The 21,460-nt window shown below is 41.8% G+C and overlaps 1 protein-coding gene across 5 annotated transcripts in view; it reads right to left on the minus strand.

Moving 5' to 3' along the window:
- The window catches only part of DOCK10 (dedicator of cytokinesis 10), a 320,008-nt gene that overhangs the window by 123,302 nt on the left and 175,246 nt on the right, over nt 1-21,460 (minus strand). For all 5 annotated transcript variants that reach the window (XM_075861478.1, XM_075861480.1, XM_075861477.1 and 2 more), the window contains exons 3-8: nt 19,747-19,836; nt 13,805-13,887; nt 11,815-11,887; nt 11,550-11,675; nt 11,223-11,357; nt 912-1,095 (exon numbers count right to left, since the gene is read on the minus strand). In XM_075861478.1, coding sequence (XP_075717593.1) covers nt 912-1,095; nt 11,223-11,357; nt 11,550-11,675; nt 11,815-11,887; nt 13,805-13,887; nt 19,747-19,836 — 691 coding nt within the window. The remainder of the gene's footprint in view (nt 1-911; nt 1,096-11,222; nt 11,358-11,549; nt 11,676-11,814; nt 11,888-13,804; nt 13,888-19,746; nt 19,837-21,460) is intronic.

A 21,460-nucleotide genomic window follows, 5' to 3' on the forward strand; every position in this document is an offset into this window, starting at 1 on the left:
AGCTCTCATACCGCTCAATCGACTAAAAAAGTTATGGCTCTCAGATTATGGCGACCCAAAATAAAAAAGTGGAAAAGTAGTAAAACTATATTAATTTGGTATCGCCGTAATCAAGTTGATCCGCAGAATAAAGTTAACATGTCATTTTTACCGCATAGTGAACACCGTAAAAACGAAACCCAAAAAACTATGGAGGAATCACTGATTTTTTTTCCCCATTCTACCCCACAAATAAATTTTTTCCAGTTTCCCAGTACATTATATGGAACAATAAATGGTGCTGTAAAAAACTACAACTCGTCCCGCAAAAAACAAGCCTCATACGGCTATATTGATATAAAAAATGTAAAAGTTAGGGCTTTTGGAAACTGGGGAGGAAAAAGCGAAAATGAAAATCAGAAAAATGGCTACGGAGGGAAGGGGTTAAACAACTCTTTGAAAAGCTGCATAACTTTTTTTTATTTTAGATACATTAGAACAATAGAAAATGTTTGCAAAGGTGAACCTACCCTATAAGGGATGACAGTATGCTCCCTTTTTGAATATTATTAGGAATCAATTATTGTATCTATGTATTTTGTCTGAATGAGACACAATTTGCTTTTAGAACTATAAGACAAGCTTGGAGGAGAAGCGGTCTCATAATAGGACTGTAACAAATAAGTATAGAAGAGAGATTTCCTTATTAACTTAATCTATCAGTCTCCCCCTATGCTGCTGTATGCTAGAAGTAAAAGAATGAGCACATCTATAGGACTACTGGGGATCCGGCACTACACAGTTCTCCCCTTATTGACATATCGCTCAGAGATTTCAATTACTATAAAAAGAAGTGACGCTGCTAAATGAGCCGTATAGCATAGATTCATGTCGCTGGATATAATTAGACTGAGTAAAACTATTGCTTGTACCGAGTTTGTGATCGGATAAATCTGCACTTTTTCTCTCTGGAAAGGTTCCTTCAGGATTTATTTGTAAGATTTTGTTGAGAGTAGATATCCAGTCATCCATATCCTGCTCAGTTTCCGCTGCCAGCACAAAGTATGTCAAATCATTCATTTTCAGCTCGAAGGCATGCTTCCTAAGCTGTTTATTCTGATACAAACAGAAAAGGGAAAAACAATCCATACACCCAAATTAGACATCATATAGATACACTGGAAGACTTTCTTGTCATTTAGAACAGGATCTGCTATGGTTGCATATTTGATCTCTGGTTAAGAAACAAGGAATTCACTTTTGTACATATACCTCGAAAATAGATGGTTACCAAAAACAAAGGCACAAATGTAGCATATATATATATATAGGTAGAGATGAGCAGCACTCTGCGACAGATTCCAACATGGTAATGGGTGCAAGCAGGTAATCCAGATCCGTGGATTATAAGACATAAACTAAAGAAATCCCACAGCACTCCGATGGTTCCAAAAAGTATGTGATTTATTCAGTCAACAGCTGTTGACTGAATAAATCACATACTTTTTGGAACCATCGGAGTGCTGTGGGATTTCTTTCGTTTATATATATATATATATATATATATATATATATATATATATATATATATACAGTTAGGTCCAGAATTATTTGGACAGTGACACAATCTTCATGATTCGGGCTCTGCTGCCACCACATTGGATTTGAAATGAAACAACTGAGATACAATTGAAGTGTAGACTTTCAGGTTTAATTCAAGGGGTTGAACAAAAATATCCTGTGAAACATTTAGGAATCGCAACCATTTTTCTACACAGCCTCCTCATTTTAAGGGCTCAAAAGTAATTGGACAAATTAACATTACCATAAATAAATAAAAATGTTTTTAATACTTTGTAGAGAATCCTTTGCAGGCAATGACTGCCTGAAGTCTGGAACCCATGGACATCACCAGACCCTGGGTTTCCACCTTTGTGATGCTTTGCCCGGCCTTTACTGCAGCTGTCTTCAGTTGTAAGTGAAATGCAGCTCGATCAGGTTGAGATCTGGTGATTGACTTGGCCATTGCAGAATATTCAACTTCTTTGACTTAAAAAACTCCTGGGTTGCTTTCGCAGTATGTTTTGGGTCATTGTCCATCTGTACTGTTAAGCGACGTCCAATCAACCTTGCTGCATTTTATTGAAGCTGAGCAGAAAGTATATCCCTGAACATTTCAGAATTCATCGGCTGCTTCTGTCTTCAGTCACATCATCAATAAACACTATTGACCCAGTGCCTTTGGCAGCCATGCATGCCCATGCCATCACACTGCCCCCACCCTGTTTTATACAGGATGTGGTGTGATTTGTATCATGAGCCGTTCCAAGCCTTATCCATACTTTCTTCCTCCCATTATTCTGGTACAGGTTGATCTTAGTTTCATGCTGTTCCAGAACTGGGCTGGCTTCTGTAGATGTTGTTTGGCAACGTCTAATCTGGCCTTTCTATTTTTGAGGCTCTTTTTTTTCAATAATGTACCAAACTGATGATTTGGCCACTCCTAATATTTGTGCTATCTCTCTGATGTATTTCTGTATTTTTTTCAGCCTAATGATGGTCTGTTTCACTTGCATTGAGAGCTCCTTTGACCTCATGTTGTGGGCTCACAGCAACAGCGTCCAAATTCAAATGCCACACCTGGAATCAACTCCAGACCTTTTACCTGCTTAATTGATGATGGATTAATGAGGGAATAGCCCATGCGGCCCATTAAATAGCTTTCGAGATAATTATCCAATTACCTGTGGTCCCTTGAAAAAGAGGCAGCTACATATTAAAGAGCTGTAATTCCTAAACCCTTCCTCAAATTAGGAAGTGAATACCCTCAAATTAAAGATGAGAGTCCGCACTTTAAGCTCATATTGATTATATAACTGTATATTTAATATGTTTTGGTAAACAGCTAAAATGGCAAAACTTGTGTCACTGTCCAAATAATTCTGGACCTAACTGTATACAGTGAAGGAAATAAGTATTTGATCCCTTGTTGATTTTGTAAGTTTGCCCACTGTCAAAGTCATGAACAGTCTAGAATTTTTAGGCTAGGTTAATTTTACCAGTGAGAGATAGATTATATATAAAAAAAACAGAAAATCACATAGTCAAAATTATATATATTCATTTGCATTGTGCACAGAGAAATAAGTATTTGATCCCTTTGGCAAACAAGACTTAATACTTGGTGGCAAAACCCTTGTTGGCAAGCACAGCAGTCAGACGTTTTTTGTAGTTGATGATGAGGTTTGCACACGAGACATTTTTAATGTCCTGGTGGAGGGAAGGAGGTTGTCACTCAGGATTTGACGGTACATGGCTCCATCCATTCTCCCATTGATGCGGTGGAGTAGTCCTGTGCCCTTAGAAGAAACACCCCCAAAACATAATGTTTCCAACTCCATGCTTGACAGTGGGGACGGTGTTCTTTGGGTCATAGGCAGCATTTCTCTTCCCCCAAACACGGCGAGTTGAGTTAATGCCAAAGAGCTCAATTTTAGTTTCATCTGACCACAGCACCTTCTCCCAATCACTCTCAGAATCATCCAGATGTTCATTTGCAAACTTCAGACGGGCCTGTATATGTGCCTTCTTGAGCAGGGGGACCTTGCGGGCACTGCAGGATTTTAATCCATTACGGCGTAATGTGTTACCAATGGTTTTCTTGGTGACTGTGGTCCCAGCTGCCTTGAGATCATTAACAAGTTCCCCCCGTGTAGTTTTCGGCTGAGCTCTCAACTTCCTCAGGATCAAGGATACCCCACGAGGTGAGATTTTGCATGGAGGCCCAGATCGATGTCGATTGACAGTCATTTTGTATGTCTTCTATTTTCTTACTATTGCACCAACAGTTGTCTCCTTCTCACCCAGCGTCTTACTTATGGTTTTGTATCCCATTCCAGCCTTGTGCAGGTCTATGATCTTGTCCCTGACATCCTTAGAAAGCTCTTTGGTCTTGCCCATGTTGTAGAGGTTAGAGTCAGACTGATTAATTGAGTCTGTGGACAGGAGTCTTTTATACAGGCGACTATTTAAGACAGCTGTCTTTAATGCAGGCACCAAGTTGATTTGGAGTGTGTAACTGGTCTGGAGGAGCCTGAACTCTTAATGGTTGGTAGGGGATCAAATACTTTTTCTCTGTGCACAATGCAAATAAATATATATAATTTTGACTATGTGATTTTCTGTTTTTTTTTAAATATAATCTATCTCTCACTGGTAAAATTAACCTAGCCTAAAAATTATAGACTGTTCATGTCTTTGACAGTGGCCAAACTTACAAAATCAGCAAGGGATCAAATACTTATTTCCTTCACTGTGTATATATATATATATATATATATATATATATATATATATATATATATATCTACAATGACATTATAATAACCATCTCAAAATATAAAAAGGATGTGTATTAGTACTGTTAAATGTACACGGTCATCTTCTAACCAAACCGTCATGAGTCAGTTACAATCAGTAACGGTGTATTGTTTGGCGGAAAACCACACTGTGGGTTATGTGGTTTTGGAATGCTTGTTAATGTACGCATGTTTTTTGCAGGTAAAATAGTTGTTTACCTGGAAAACTATGTGGACATTAACAAGCTTTTGAAAACCACACCGCCAGGTGGCTATGTGGTTTTCACCCGTATCGCAAATGCACTGCAGCCAGACAGTAGCCACTATGAGGGCTTACTCTCAGAGTAATTCAAGTAGTTGAGCTGATGGATAAATGCTTGTATCTCACCCGCCATGTGCGATCAATTCAAATGATGATCCTGTTGGTTGGGTTCACATTATATTTTCTAGTTTGGGTTATATGTCGGGGAATGATCCTTTTGCATATGCCGAACATAGCTATAAGAACCCATTGACTCAATGTTATTCAAAAGAGTGTATTTTTGGCAAGTAGCACCTTTAATAAGCATTTTTTGGCAGAATGTGTATGATTATAAATCCTAAACATTAGACTATCAGCATATCTGTAATGACCGGGGGGTAGGGAAACGGACGAGTGAGCCCTAATCTACCCGCCACTCTGTCCCTGCCTACTTGCAACGACCCGCCCTAGGCGACGGGGTACAACTGGGCGGCGGTCCCTGCACTCAGTAAGTGCACGACAAACATACAAGGGAATACAAGCAAGGGAAAGGGGCAGTTGCCCACGGCAACACCGTGAGCAACCAGAGTGGTGAACGAGCCGAGTCAAGCCAGGAGTGTGCGAGGTACCAAACGAAGAGCAGAAGAGTAGTCAGTAAGCCAGGGTCTGTATGGAGCAGGAACAAAATAGAAGGAGCTGTAGCTGGGCCAGGAAACCACACGAAAAAGAATAACAAGCAAGGAGGAACAGGAAATGCAGGTATAAATAGACAGAGGGCGGGAGCTAGCTGAGTCTGGCCAGGCTGCGATAGGCTCTCCCACTCCTAAGCCTGCCAGCCTGAGTGGTGGAAGCTGGAGTCAGTCTCAGGGATGTAGATTCAGGTGCTGACTGATTAATTAAGGGAGTTAACCCCGAAGCTGTGCCTGGCAGATCCTTTACAGTACCCCCCCTTTTATGAGGGGCCACCAGACCCTTTCTAAGTGGACCTGGCTTACTGGGGAAACGCAGGTGGAACCTCCTGACCAATACCCCAGCGTGAACATCCCGGGCGGGTACCCAAGTCCTCTCCTCGGGCCCGTAACCTCTCCAATGGACCAGGTACTGGAAGGAGCCTTGGACCATCTTGCTGTCCACAATCCTGGCCACCTCGAATTCCACCCCCTCAGGGGTGAGGACGGGAACAGGAGGTCTCCTCGAGGGAGCCAAGGACGGGGAGCAGCGTTTAAGGAGGGAGGCATGAAACACGTCGTGTATACGAAAAGACGGGGGTAACTCCAGCCGGAAGGAGACAGGGTTGAGGACTTCAATGACCTTGTACGGCCCTATAAACCGGGGAGCAAACTTCTTGGACGGGACTTTAAGGTGAACATTTTTTGACGATAGCCACACCAGATCCCCGACCACAAACAAGGGGTTAGCAGAACGTCTTCTATCTGCCTGAGTCTTTAGTATGCTCTGGGACGCCTCTAGGTTCTTCTGAACCTGGGCCCAGACTGTGCACAGTTCCCAATGAACGACCTCTACCTCGGGATTGTTGGAACTACCAGGTGAAACGGAGGAGAACCGTGGATTAAACCCAAAATTACAGAAAAAGGGAGAGACCCCTGACGAGTTACTGACCCGGTTATTAAGGGAAAATTTGGCGAGGGGATTGAATGAGACCCAATCATATTGACAGTCAGAGACAAAACACCTTAAGTATTGTTCTAGAGATTGATTAGTCCTCTCCGTTTGACCATTGGTTTCAGGATGGAAGGCAGAGGAGAAGGACAGATCAATCCCCAACTTCATACAGAAGGCTCTCCAAAACAATGAAACAAATTGTACCCCTCTGTCCGAAACAATATTGACAGGGACCCCATGGAGACGCAGGATGTGTTTGACAAACAAGGTAGCCAACGTCTTGGCGTTGGGTAGTTTCTTGAGGGGCACAAAGTGGCACATCTTACTGAAGCGGTCTACCACCACCCACACCACCGACTTGCCTTGGGATGGAGGCAAATCGGTGATAAAATCCATGGAGATATGTGTCCAAGGTCTCTGGGGAATGGGCAACGAACGCAGTAAGCCCGCTGGTCGGGACCTGGGAGTCTTGGACCTAGCACAAACCTCACAAGCGGCGACGTAGGCCTTAACGTCTTTAGGCAACTCAGGCCACCAATAATTTCTGGTAATGAGGTGTTTGGTATCCAGGATGCCTGGATGACCAGATAGTGCGGAGTCATGATTTTCCCTAAGTACCCTTAGCCGGAATTGCAGGGGAACAAACAGCTTGTTCTCAGGAAGGTTCCCGGGAGCTGCACCTTGATCAGCAGCAATTTCAGAGACTAAATCAGAATCGATCGAGGAAATGATTATACCTGGAGGCAAAATACAAGCAGGATCTTCCTCCGAAGGAGGGCTGGCCATGAAGCTACGCGACAGTGCATCAGCCTTAATATTTTTAGACCCAGCCCCATAGGTAACCAAAAAATTTAATCTGGTAAAAAATAACGCCCATCGAGCTTGTCTCGGGTTTAGCCTCCGGGCAGATTCTAGGAAAACCAGATTCTTGTGGTCGGTAAGGACCGTTACCTGGTGTCTAGCCCCCTCCAGGAAGTGGCGCCACTCTTCAAATGCCCATTTAATGGCTAAGAGTTCGCGGTTGCCAATATCATAGTTACTCTCAGTTGGCGAAAATTTCCTGGAGAAGTAGGCACAGGGGCGGAGATGGGTGAGGGACCTGGTACCCTGGGACAAGACAGCCCCCACTCCCACCTCAGATGCGTCAACTTCCACGATAAATGGCTCCATTTGGTTGGGCTGAACCAGCACCGGGCCCGAGATAAAGCACTTCTTAAGGACCTCAAAAGCCTGGACAGCCTCAGGAGGCCAGTGGAGGAGATCAGCACCTTTGCGAGTGAGGTCCGTAAGAGGCTTAGCGATGACCGAGAAGTTAGCAATAAATCTCCTGTAATAATTAGCGAACCCCAAAAAACACTGTAACACCTTCAGGGAGGCAGGTTGGACCCATTCCGCCACAGCCTGAACCTTGGCGGGGTCCATGCGGAATTCATGAGGAGTGAGGATTTGACCCAAAAATGGTATCTCCTGTACCCCAAACACACATTTTTCGGTTTTGGCAAACAGTTTGTTTTCCCGAAGGACCTGGAGCACCTTCCTGACATGCTCAATGTGGGAGGACCAGTCCTTGGAAAACACCAGTATGTCATCAAGGTACACTACAAGAAATATCCCCAGGTAATTTCTCAAAATCTCATTTATGAAATTCTGGAAGACCGCAGGGGCATTACACAACCCAAAGGGCATGACGAGGTATTCGAAATGGCATTCGGGCGTGTTAAACGCAGTCTTTCACTCATCCCCCTCTTTGATGCGAATAAGGTTATACGCCCCCCGTAGATCCAATTTAGAGAACCATTGGGCCCCCTGAACCTGATTAAAGAGATCAGGAATCAAAGGAAGGGGATACTGGTTCCTTACCGTGACCTTATTCAGGCTACGGTAGTCAATGCATGGCCTAAGACCACCATCCTTCTTCCCCACGAAGAAGAAGCCAGCACTTACCGGAGAAGAAGAGGGACGAATGTAACCCTTGGCCAGGGATTCCTGGATATACTCTCTCATGGCTTCACGTTCGGGACAAGAAAGATTAAATATCCTACCCTTAGGAAGCTTAGCTCCTGGTACCAATTCGATAGCGCAATCGTATTCTCTATGAGGAGGTAACACTTCGGAGGCCTCCCTAGAGAAAACATCAGCGAAGTCCTGAACAAACTCGGGTAGCGTATTCGCCTCCTCAGGGGGAGAAATAGAATTAACAGAAAAACATGACGTACAACATTCATTACCCCATTTGGTTAGCTCCCCAGTATTCCAGTCAAACGTGGGATTATGCAACTGCAACCAGGGAAGGCCTAGAACCAAATCGTATGATAATCCCTGCATCAACAGTACAGAGCATTGCTCCAAATGCATGGAGCCAACAAGGAGTTCAAAAACAGGGGTATGCTGTGTAAAATAACCATTAGCAAGAGGAGTGGAGTCGATACCCACTACCGGGATAAGTTTAGGCAAATCAATCAGAGGCATAGCAAGAGACATAGCAAATTCCACAGACATAATATTAGTAGAGGACCCTGAATCCACGAAGGCACTGCCGGTAGCAGACCTACCACCAAAAGAGACCTGAAAGGGAAGCAAGATCTTAGTACGTTTCCTATTTACTGGAAATACCTGTGCGCCCAAGTGACCTCCCCGATGATCACTTAGGCGCGGAAGTTCTCTGGCTGCATTCTTACGCTTAGGACAGTTGTTCACTTGATGCTTGTCATCCCCACAGTAGAAGCAGAGACCATTCTTCCTGCGGAATTCTCTACGTTGTTGGGGGGACACGGAGGCCCCGAGTTGCATAGGTATCTCTGAGTCTTTCGGGGAGGAACGAAGCAACGGAACTTCGGGAGGCATCATGGGGGAGTCGGAGGAGAAAACACATAAACGTTCATGTTGTCGTTCCCTGAGACGTCGGTCAAGTCGTACCGCTAAAGCCATAGCCTGGTCTAGGGAGTCAGAAGAGGGATAGCTAACTAGCAGGTCTTTCAGGGCATTCGACAGACCCAACCTAAACTGGCACCTTAAGGCAGGGTCATTCCACCGAGAAGCTATGCACCACTTCCTAAAGTCAGAGCAATACTCCTCAACAGGTCTCTTACCCTGACGTAAGGTCACCAGCTGACTCTCGGCAAAGGCAGTCCTGTCAGTCTCGTCATAAATAAGTCCGAGAGCAGAAAAGAAACAATCAACGGAGGAAAGTTCAGGGGCGTCAGGAGCCAAGGAGAAGGCCCACTCTTGGGGCCCTTCCTGGAGCCGGGACATAATTATACCCACCCGCTGGCTCTCAGAACCTGAGGAATGAGGCTTTAAACGAAAGTAAAGCCTACAACTCTCCCGAAAGGAGAGAAAAGCCCTCCGGTCCCCTGAGAACCGGTCGGGCAACTTGAGGTGGGGTTCAAGAGGTGCGGTGAGGGGAACTACCAAGGTAGCATCAGGCTGGTTGACCCTCTGAGCCAGGGCCTGGACCTGTAGGGAGAGACCCTGCATTTGCTGAGCCAGGGTCTCACGGGGGTCCATAGTGGTGTCAGGGACCAGGGTAGACTAGGTATGGGCTTGTTATTATGTAATGACCGGGGGGTAGGGAAACGGACGAGTGAGCCCTAATCTACCCGCCACTCTGTCCCTGCCTACTTGCAACGACCCGCCCTAGGCGACGGGGTACAACTGGGCGGCGGTCCCTGCACTCAGTAAGTGCACGACAAACACGACAAACATACAAGGGAATACAAGCAAGGGAAAGGGGCAGTTGCCCACGGCAACACCGTGAGCAACCAGAGTGGTGAACGAGCCGAGTCAAGCCAGGAGTGTGCGAGGTACCAAACGAAGAGCAGAAGAGTAGTCAGTAAGCCAGGGTCTGTATGGAGCAGGAACAAAATAGAAGGAGCTGTAGCTGGGCCAGGAAACCACACGAAAAAGAATAACAAGCAAGGAGGAACAGGAAATGCAGGTATAAATAGACAGAGGGCGGGAGCTAGCTGAGTCTGGCCAGGCTGCGCTAGGCTCTCCCACTCCTAAGCCTGCCAGCCTGAGTGGTGGAAGCTGGAGTCAGTCTCAGGGATGTAGATTCAGGTGCTGACTGATTAATTAAGGGAGTTAACCCCGAAGCTGTGCCTGGCAGATCCTTTACAATATCCCACTGAAAACTTCTGCAGATAATAATGTAATAATGTATGTGGCTACTATATGCTTAACAATGTAAATCCTAGCACTGGTAACCTATATTTAACTGATCTAATACTTCTGAAATATATCATTATAAAGAGGTTTTTCCATAATGAATATTTAGCACCTATCCACAGGATAGGTGATAAATATCTGATCAGTGGGGGTCCGGCTGATGTGAGCCCCACCAATCACGAGAATGGGCTTACCTTGCCGTTTCTGGGAGCCCCATAGGAATAGTGCGCATGCTCGGCCCCGCTTCATTTATTTCTATGGGGCTGCCAAAGATAGCGAAGCGGCAGCCCCATAGAAACGAATAGAGTGGTGGCCAAAGCGTGTGCACTACCGCTCCTTTCCTATGGGGCTCCTAGGAACGGCAAGGTAAGCTCGTTTTTTGATCGGTGGGAATCCCAGCAGTCGTTCCCTCACCAATCAGATATTTATCACCTAGGTGATAAATAATGATTATGGGAAAACCTCTTTAAAGTTTTCTTGCCAAAGTGTATTTAACGCATTAAGAGTCAAGTTAAAGATTGCTACATCTGTACTTTATAGCTGCAGTACTTAGTATATGTACATATATGTATAGGTATGTAATGTCTACTAAGACACTTATTAAATGTTTATGTGTGAGATGTAAACACTTGCTTTAAAAATTGCAATTGCTTTGAAATAGTATATGAGTTATTCAATAACCCGCAAAATAAGTGAAAGTCTGTGGAGAACATATAAAAAAATTCTAAATTCTAATTGCTCAATCAATTTATAACCAGCACAAGGCCCAAATAACGTTTATGAAGCCTCTATTTATACATTAGTTATAAGGCTATTCCCACACCGCCGTGAACGGAAGCTTAACTGAGACTAACCTGTATAACGCCTGTGCAAGAGTCCAAGAAGATGCAGCCCTTTGGTTCCTTAGAGATCTTTTCATCTTTGTAAAAATTCATAATGTAGGAGTTATCAGAAAGCTGAGTCAACTGGAAGAAACGTTTTTTGAAGGACTGAAAAAAAACCAGACAAATGAAAGAAATATTTAAATTTAAATTACAAGAAATCTACAACAGATTCATCTAGAAACAAAGTCTTGATTCTACAAATGAACACACACATTCTACGTAATGATACAACTGTCTTCAAACTGAGGGGTCTGTCAGATCTGCTTATACAAAGACAAAGTAATGCTGTCTACTTACCCGTACAGTAATACTATTGTTCACAGTGCTATTAAAATTCCCTTTATACAGCCAGCCAGATTTGAAAACTCCCGACCCTCCTCCTCCACCGCCACCTCCTTTAGAAGACGACAGGGACGTTGTATCCTGAATGGGATAACAAAACATACATTTTTCATGAAACTGTAGAACAATGCATATTTGCACCACACTGCTTTATCGTTCTTTGCTCATTCTTTAAGCAAGCCTTTAAAACAGGGTCGTGCGCTTTATCAATGTGTCTTACTTCATCTTTATCAGCTTCTTCATGGTCAATTTCGAAGGAATGTGAAGGAAGTTTTTCATTCCTTGATTCATTTCTGTCCAAAAAAAAAAAAGGAAAATGCTTAATTTATCATTATCATGTTATTTATTATTAATTACGTTTCAATAATTTTTATTGACGTTTTAAAAGTTTAACAGACATTGAAAAGAAAATGAGGATAAGTCGATCTAACAAATGCATAAGGAAAACAAATCCAAGTTATACTTCAATATCCAATGCGTATATATGGCATTATCAAACAGTATTTCCAAAGATATTTATTAATATTTAAAATAGGTTTGTAATATCTGAAAATTGTTTCCCTATAGGAGGATATTTTTAACTTTTTTCCCTGTCTCGACCATTAAGATGAAGGCTGAATTAATGTCAAGGTACCCAGTAAGTTAAGGCCCTTATACCCTTGCCAATAATCGGGCTTGGGAGCGTTCATACGAATGCTCGTTCCCGATCATTTCCCAGTGTAAACAGGGCAGCAACCAGCAGCTTGTTCATCGGCAGTCGCACTCAGCCTGTGTCACAGATAGAAAAACTCTGGCATGCTGCATGTACAAAGCACCAAAATTACAACCTCTGCCGTGTAACAAAAAAAAACCCCAAACACTTTATAAATTTTGTAAGAAATTATAAGACTGTGACAGGGCTCTCTCCATCCTAAAAATGAAGATGATGTAGCAGTGATTTATACAGCATTTACTGATGCAAATGTTAATCGTTCTACTTTTCACAATCTGGTCGAACAGACAAGACAAGCTAATTCTGGGGGTCCCACAATCATCTAGCTTGCCTAGTAACTTTCTTAATAAATATTTATTTTCAGGGGACCCACAAAAATAAACAGGCACCCATTGAATTAATTTGACACTGCTAAATGTGGGTGTACCCCCCCCCTTTTTTGGGGGGTAAAAAAAAAATGAAAAACAAAACAAAACATGCTAATTGGTATTGAGGCAGAAATGTACGGTAGCGACTTTAAAGAGGCTCTGTCACCACATTATAAGTGCCCTATCCTCTACATAAGGAGATTGGCGCTATAATGTAGGTGACAGGAGTGCTTTTTATTTAATAAAACTATCTATCTTTACCACTTTATTAGCGTTTTTAGATTTATGCTAATGAGTTGCTTAATGCCCAAGTGGGCGTATTTGCACTTTAGACCAAGTGGGCGTTGCACAGGGGAGTGTATGACGCTGACCAATCAGCGTCATGCACTCCTCTCCATTCATTTACACAGCGCATAGGGATCCTGTTAGATCCTTATGTGCTGTCTTATACTAACACATTAACAATACTGAAGTGTTTAGACAGTGAATAGACATTCCACGGGATGTCTATTCACAATCTCTGCACTTCGTTACTCGGTCTGTGGTAGTTACAGAGTAGGATGCGTAATCTCGCGAGATTACGTGGTAAATGACAGGTTACAACGAGATCACGCTTCCTCTGCTGTAACTACCATAGAAACAGTAACGAAGTGCAGAGATTGTGAATAGACATCCCGTGGAATGTCTATTCACTGTCTAAACACTTCAGTATTGTTAATGTGTAAGTATAAGACAGCACATAAGGATCTAACAGGATCCCTATGCGCTGTGTAAATGAATGGAGAGGAGTGTCTGATGCTGATTGGTCAGCGTCATACACTCTTCTGTACAACGCCCACTTGGTCTAAAGTAAAAATACGCCCAGTTGGGCATTAAGCAACTCATTAGCATAAATCTAAAATCGCTAATAAAGTGGTAAAAATAGATCGTTTATTTAAATAAAAAGCACTGCTGTCGCCTATATTATAGTGCCGATCTCCTTATGTAGGAGATAGGACACTTATAATGTGGTGACAGAGCCTCTTTAAGGAGGTCATAACTTCCAATATTATAATGACAGCAGAATATTATACAGTGTACACACACTATTATTCAGGCACAGATTTGTTTTACAGTGAAGGATTTCTTACTGCTGCAGCTGACGGAAGTCTCCAGAGTATTGTTCATACTTGAAATTCACTACATGCCAATGGGAGTTATAATATTTGCAGGCCTGGGAAAACAAATATAATTAGTCCTAATAATATTCATGACAGTGAAACAAGCTAAAAGTCTATCATTACATATTTTCATTGTTGGATTGCTGTTATCAGTGCCCCCACAGATCTAGGATAATCATCCTTTCCAGTCAAACGGCATCTTTTTAATATAATCCAACACATGTTGACTCACTAATCCCTGTGGACTGTGGTTTAATGATAGAAATTTTAAGATTACCTGCACAAACATACACCTGTCACATAAACATAGCAAAAACTAGTTTTCGGTCCAGTTATTTGTTGTTTCATAAAATAATGCGCATTTCAGCCCCTATTGTTTGTGAATTGTGCGTGAAAATATGAAACGCGTGTAATGTCGGGGTAGGGAGACAGACAGGTGAGCCCTAACCTACCCGCCACTCAGTCCCTGCCTACTTGCACGGCCCGTCCTAGGCGACGGCGTACAACTGGGCGACGTTCCCTACGCTCAATAAGTGCACGACAGACCAACAGACAAGGGTATAAAGAAGCTAAGGGAAATGGGGCAGTTACCCACGGCAACACCGTGAGCAACAAGAGTAGTGAACGAGCCGAGTCAAACCAGGAGTGTAGGTGGTGCCAAACGCAGAGCAGGAGAGTAGTCAGTAAAGCCAGGGTCAATATGAAGCAGAGGTCAATAGTACTAGCAGGAGCAGCAGAGCCAGGAAACAAGACAGAATCACAGGCAAAGGAAGAGCAGGAAATGAAGGTATAAATAGACCGAGGGCGGGAGCTAGCACCGTCTGGCCAGGCTGTGATAGGTTCTCCCACACCTCGGCCTACTAGCCTGAGTGGTAGCAGATCGAGTCACTCTATCAGACCTAGGAGCAGATGCAGACTGATTAACCACAGGCGTCGACACAGAAGCTGTGTCTGGCAGATCCTTTACAACGCGCCTAAATGAAGCGCTGTCTAACAAACAAATCAATGGCAATAGATGGACCCTAGTTACAGAACACAAATCAGGTGAAGCCTGGGTCTACACATAGTCTTACTATAAAAATAGCTGGAGTAAGATGCACCTAATTTAATAAAAGACAAACGCCTCTTATTAAAATAGATACATCTCTGGCTTTTCGTGCACCTCAAGGGGCTATCTCCGGCAGCCCAAAAGAAAACAAAGGGAGCGGTGGCCGAGCATGCGCATTACTAATCCATTCATATTGAGCGCACAGGGACGGCCTGTTCTCGGGATCGGTGGTAGTCCCAGCGGTTGGACCCCCACTGATCAGATATTTATTACCTCTCCTGTGGAAAGGTGAGAAATATCGATTATGGTAAAACCCCTTTAAATTTGCATTTAGAAAAAAATCAGTGCAAAGGTGTCCATAGTCTTTATGACTAATGAAAATCTCAAAATGTTTGCCCTTAATTATTTTTAAAAGTCAGATTTGTAGCCATAGTATCTATGATTATCATCATAATTTATTTATTAATGGGCAGGTCTATACTAATGAGTCTAAAAGGAATACAAAGTATAATGTCACATATACACCAATAGATCTTCTTAAGTCATTAACAGAGTTTGATATGAAACAAGAAGCGGAACATACAAAAATTCTAATGGGAAGATTTTCCCCTTTTTCGATGTTTTGGACCCCCTCCTTGTTTTGGCTTTCAAATTCTAATGCAAAATACTGAATAAAATACAGACGTGTGAAAGTGGCCTAAGGTCTCTTTCACATGGCGGTATTTCGGTCAGTATTTTGCATCTGTATTTGTAAGTTAAAACCAGGAGAGGGTCCAAAACATTGAAGACGTGCAAATCTTGCTTTCCATTATATCTTTTCTGTTTTTTCTTCACTCCTGGTTTTGGCTTCCAAATACTGATACACAATACTAACCAATATGTAACCACGTGAAAGTGGTCTAATAGAGTGTGTGCATCATTTAGAAGGATTCTTTTGCAAAGATGGAGCTCACATTTAACTGGTTCAGGTCCAGGCTATTTTGGGCCTTTAGGAACAGAAACTTTTTTATTTTTGGGCAAGTGACGTGATTTTTTTTGCAGGTTTATTTTTTTATTACTCCTAATTTTTGCTTTTTTTTTAAAAAAAAAAAAAATGTGGGCTTGTAGTTTAAAAAAAATTGTAAAAAAAAATATGCTTTTTTACATATAATCCAATTTTTTTTCTAGTAATAATATAGCATCACCCTAAAATATATATTTTTTTATTCGTTTTAGTCCTTGTCTACTGTAAATTTCAATGTATTACATGTCCAATTTAGAGTATTTGGGTCTCGGCTAGCGATACGACAGCGATTGGCAGGGGAATTTTTTTTAGTCGCATATATTATGTGTATTTATTGATTTAGTTTATTCTTGTTTTTACTTTTATTTATTATTCTTATGATATGTCCCTTGAAGGTCAGACAAATAAGTTGTATTAGTTTATTTTAACACTATAGTTTTCCACTGTAGCTATGGGTGTCAATGAGTTACTACAGCAGCCAGGGGCCTAACAAAAGCCCCCAGGTCTGCCATAGGTCAAAGTCTATTAGGCCAAAGGCATGGCCTAGTGGATTGCCTGTCAGTGTAAGGCCAGGATCACACACACACACACACACAGCGTTGATGCAGTTTTGTAGCACTTTTTGGCTCAGTTTTCTGAGCCAAACACAGGAGTGGACACAAAAGAAAAGAGATGTATCAGTCCTTCCTTTATACCTTTCTTTCCTTTTGGATCCACTTTTGGCTTTGGTTAAAAAAAAATTAGCAAAAAACTGAATATAAAACCGTGTGTGTGATCCTGGACTAGTACTGACAGGCAATAATGTTTTGGAATATTCCAAAGCATTATACCTGCGATTAAATGATTGCATCAAAACAGTGTGTGTGGACCTGGCCTCATACAGCTTTGCCGACGTAAAATTGAAAATGCATTGTTGAAAAATATTAAGGTCTAATTCAAACGACTGTGTTCGGTCCGTGACATACGGTCGCATGTTGGCAGTATTTCTCGAACCGAACACAGTGCAGGTAGAAACGCTACTAGCATCATAGTTATGTACGATGCTAGGAGTCCCTGCCTCGCAGCGGGAAAACTGTCCCGTACTGTAATCATGTTTTCTGCACGGGACAGTAGTCTCGCGGAGAGGCAGGGACTCCTAGCGTCTTACGTAACTATGATGCTAGTTGCCCAGCTCCCTGCACTGTGTTCGGTCCGGGAAATGCGGCCGACATGCGGTCCGTATATCATGGACCGAACACACTTGTGTGAATTAGGCCTAAAGGGGGTTAAAGGTTATGTCCAAATTTACAACCATTTCTTTTCCAATGTATCTAAAATAAAAAAACATGAAGCAACTTTACAAATAGTCTTGATCATAAATATTCTATCATTTTGTGTCTACAACTTCTGTATAGACCTATAGTTTGTGTCTCCATTGTTATTGACTACAAAAACACCCTGTGTAGATCCTGCAGCCACGTATTACACCACCGTTGCCCCTTCTACTTGCTAACCTCCAGTCCAGACAGTAGAAGAGGAAACCGATGGAAGGGGAATGACTCGTGACAGTTAAGATCACTCACGGGTTTGTGTGTAGTATGTAACCAGGGAGACACATAGATCTGCATAGGAAAAGAAAATGGTACAAATATTTCAATCAAGACTATCTGTAGAGTTGCAATAGTAGATGCCCTTTAAGATGGTATTGGAAACTTTTATCTACAGGGGATAGTGTACAGACAATCCGTGAAGATTTGGTAAGTTTAATAAAAACTGGCTATAAATATATGTGACAAATCCTCATCGCATCTTTAGAAACATGGAAATTTGCACTGAATATACAAATCAGAGTCTTATGAATCATGTCACATATTATCAGATTGGCTTCCAGCAATATAAGCATATTTAACATGTAATGTAAACGTCAATGCATTTACAGATACTTCAGCTGCCTCGGTGGTTCCATATTTCTATATTTAGCGGCTTTTAAACCCTTTTGCCGTACTCTTCTACAGATCACACCACTCCATCAGGGATCAAAATGACGGGCGCAGAGTATCTGTAGTCTACGTCTGACCTTTCTATCGTGAGATAAGTTATAATATGATTACGGGTGAACTACACGGATATAATAACAGTAAGGACGCATGATGTAATGCTTTACAGAGGATTGTTCCACAACATTAAGTGAAGTAGCCTTTTGTCTGCTTTGACTTTGTGGTCTGTTTCAATAATGTATTTTATGATCTGCTACTGATGATATTTTAGACAGATTGCTTCTGTCCTTTTTGTCTGCCAATACTCACAATGTGGATGTAAACACATTTATATGGCGTGCCCACTATTACCAGTTATTGCTAACTTTCAGCTCTAGCTTTCAATACTGGCAATTCTTCAGAGCTTACAGAAATGAATATTATTGTATCAATAGCAGACATTATAAAAGTCTACATATAGATGCGGCAGAGCCAAACTAGTCATATCTGTTAGGGTATGTTCACACGGCCTATTTTCAGACGTAATTCGGGCGTTTTACGCCTCGAATTACGCCTGAAAAGACGGCTCCATTACGTCTGCCCATTGCTTGCAATGGGTCTTACGATGTTCTGTTCAGACGAGGTGTAATTTTACGCGTCGCTGTCAAAAGACGCCCGCGTCAAAGAAGTGCATGTCACCTCTTGGGACATAATTGGAGCTGTCTTTCATTGACTCCATTGAAAAACAGCTCCAATTACGTCCGTAAAAGACGCAGCGAAAAACGCTAGTACATGCAAAAACGTCTGAAATTCAGGAGCTGTTTTCGCCTGAAAACAGCTCCGTAATTTCAGACGTATTTTGTTAAGACGTGTGAACAAACCCTTACTATACATTTCTATGAGACGGTCAAAGTGAGTCTCATATGAACGCATAGTGAAAGAAACGTCCAGTCCACACAGCAGATGCTGTATTAAACAGCCGGTCACAGTGCGAGCAGAATATTTCTGAAACAGAGCGCCCGGTAAGAGAACGGCCTGCCCATACTTTTACCAGGTGTACTGTACAATAGATGTCAATAATAAAAAAAAAATTGCTGGTGTGTCTCTTTAAGGAAGAAATCTGTAGATCACTAATAGGCCAGAATCCCGCACACTGTTTTGATGCAGTTTTTGGCTCAGTTTCTTTAGCCCAAGCCATAAGTGGATTGAAAAGAAAGGAAAGGTATAAAGAAATGGCTGATGTATCTCTTTTCCTTTGTGTCCACCCCTGTGTTTTCCTGAAAAAAAGAGCCATGAACTGTATTAAAACTGTGTATGTGATTCTGGCCTAATGGAATAAAAAGTCTTGGGCATGCATATGCCGCTGTGGCATGCTGGGACTCATACATTTAGGTAATCCTGACTTCAAAACTGTTATTTGAAGCTCCCGGGCCCAAATGTAAAATCTGTAACAGCGCCCCCCAACTACCATGTGCCAATTATAATATTGGTGTCTTCATATGTGACAGAGGTGACATTGGGCCCTCTCAGGTACCTGGGTCTGGTGCGACTGCTACCTTTGTACCCCTATAGCTATACCCGTGCCTGTTTTACTGTCAGGCAAGCATATGAAAGCAAAATTAGATTTATTTTCTTCTATGCACAGCAAGTATTGACCTGCAAATGTACAATCTAGAAGCTCATGGATTCTCTTTCACCGGAGAACTGTTTGTACTAATGCACTGCAGCTTTATAACTGGCGTACAGAGATCTGCAGCAAACGTTCTTGTCTTTTACACATTATACTCATATTTTACTAACTATTCCAAACACAGAAACAACAGCAGAGTAATATAATTCTATCACTATCATACTTTATATATTTCATATAGCGGTGAAATCTGATTACTATAGAAATGTCTCGTACCTCTTTGACCAATAAATGTTCAGCTTTCTGTTCCGAATCTTCGGGTACAGTAGAATACACGGTTTCTATTCCCAGGGGGATAGTTTCCACCTATTGATGTAAAATGGACAAAGAGTGAGTAAAACATTCATAGCATAGTATAGACCAAGGTTCCTCCATCAGTGGCTCGGAAGTCAAATATGCCTCTTCTACCCCCTGCATGTGGCGCACTAGCCGATGGCAGCTGCAAATACTACTGTGCACCAGTAACAACAGGAATTGTTGCATTACTAGAACTTCGCGCTAGGGTCAACCATATGACTGGCAGTTAACACCAGGGTAAAATCCAATCCAGGGCTGTACCTGTCATAAGGGCGAGGCGACCCACATCCCGCCTGTTAAATCGGTTACCTCCAGGTAGAGAAGAAATGGAGAGGTGGCTGCAGCTCCATTCATTTATTCCTATGTCGGAAACATCCGAGTGCGCTGGAACCCTCATCTATCACACATTTATGGCATAGCACGTGAATGGGCTGTAAATGTTTAAAGGCTATGTAAACCTTTGAAGGGCATTTTTTTTTTTTAATAAACAGGCCAGTCAGTGTGTTTGGTGTAACTATATAATTTGTTTTTAATAAAAATTAATTTTACTTTTTGAGATACAGCCGCTGGGTATTCTCTATACAGATCGGCTGTATGTAGCTGCTCCCGTCAGGTCCGCCAGTGACCTGTAATCTATCACTTCTAAATTCATAATTTAGATGTGATAGATTACAGTTGATCCTGAGGGACTGATGGATTCAGGTCATAGTGAATGATACAGCTGCTCTGTATAGAGAATACACAGCAGCTGTATCTCAGAAATTAAAACAAATTAAAAAAAAAAAACGAATTATAAAGTTACACCAAGTACACTGACTGACCTCTAAAAAAAAAATATGCCCTTCAAAGGTGTACATAGCCTTTAATTTTGGAATACCCCTTTAATTGATAGTGAAACAAGCATATTCTATGTCGTTACTTTAGTCGTATGTTCACACAAGACGTTTTTAATTATTTTTCATGGCATATTTTGTCGTTTTTTTTCGTTAATATATAAAGAAAATATTTTTCGTTTTTAGGGAAAAATGCCACGAAAAAAGAAAGCAGCAAAAACTTTTACATACCATAACAAAGTCAATTTTATTGGGAAATAATCAACATTATGTGGCATTTGACAAACCTATGTATAGTTATAGTAATAAATAAGTATCTTTATTAGGAAAGCGTCTGTATACTTTATGTATCTGACAATGTTATATATACAAGAAGAAGTAAAAAATCTCTGCACATCGCCATCGGTTTGCTGGGTGTTTCCTGTTCTAGCAATAACTCAAATAGAATAGGAAGCCATCTCAGGATGCATAAAAAGGTGAAAAGACGTTTCGGTGAACACTAAATGCAGAATAGAAAGTGAAAATTTTTAGGACTGGGTTAAGTTTACCTAAATGTGCACATTTAAAAATGTTCATATTTGCATAACAGCTATAGGTTAACACTTGCAAACGAAAATGAACCCATTATGATTATTCATTAGTCAATCCTTCATACTTTTGAATGAATAATATTTTGTCTTCACTATTTGCTAAGCAGAAGAGGCATAAATATATTTGACATGGAGGGAGAAAAATTGCGGACCAAAGTACAGCGCTGCTAACATCAATTTCAAGTCCAGTGTAATGACGGGGTAGGGAGA

This window comes from Rhinoderma darwinii, chromosome 4 (genome assembly GCF_050947455.1).
Source record: "Rhinoderma darwinii isolate aRhiDar2 chromosome 4, aRhiDar2.hap1, whole genome shotgun sequence".
In the NCBI taxonomy this organism is placed as follows: domain Eukaryota; kingdom Metazoa; phylum Chordata; class Amphibia; order Anura; family Rhinodermatidae; genus Rhinoderma; species Rhinoderma darwinii.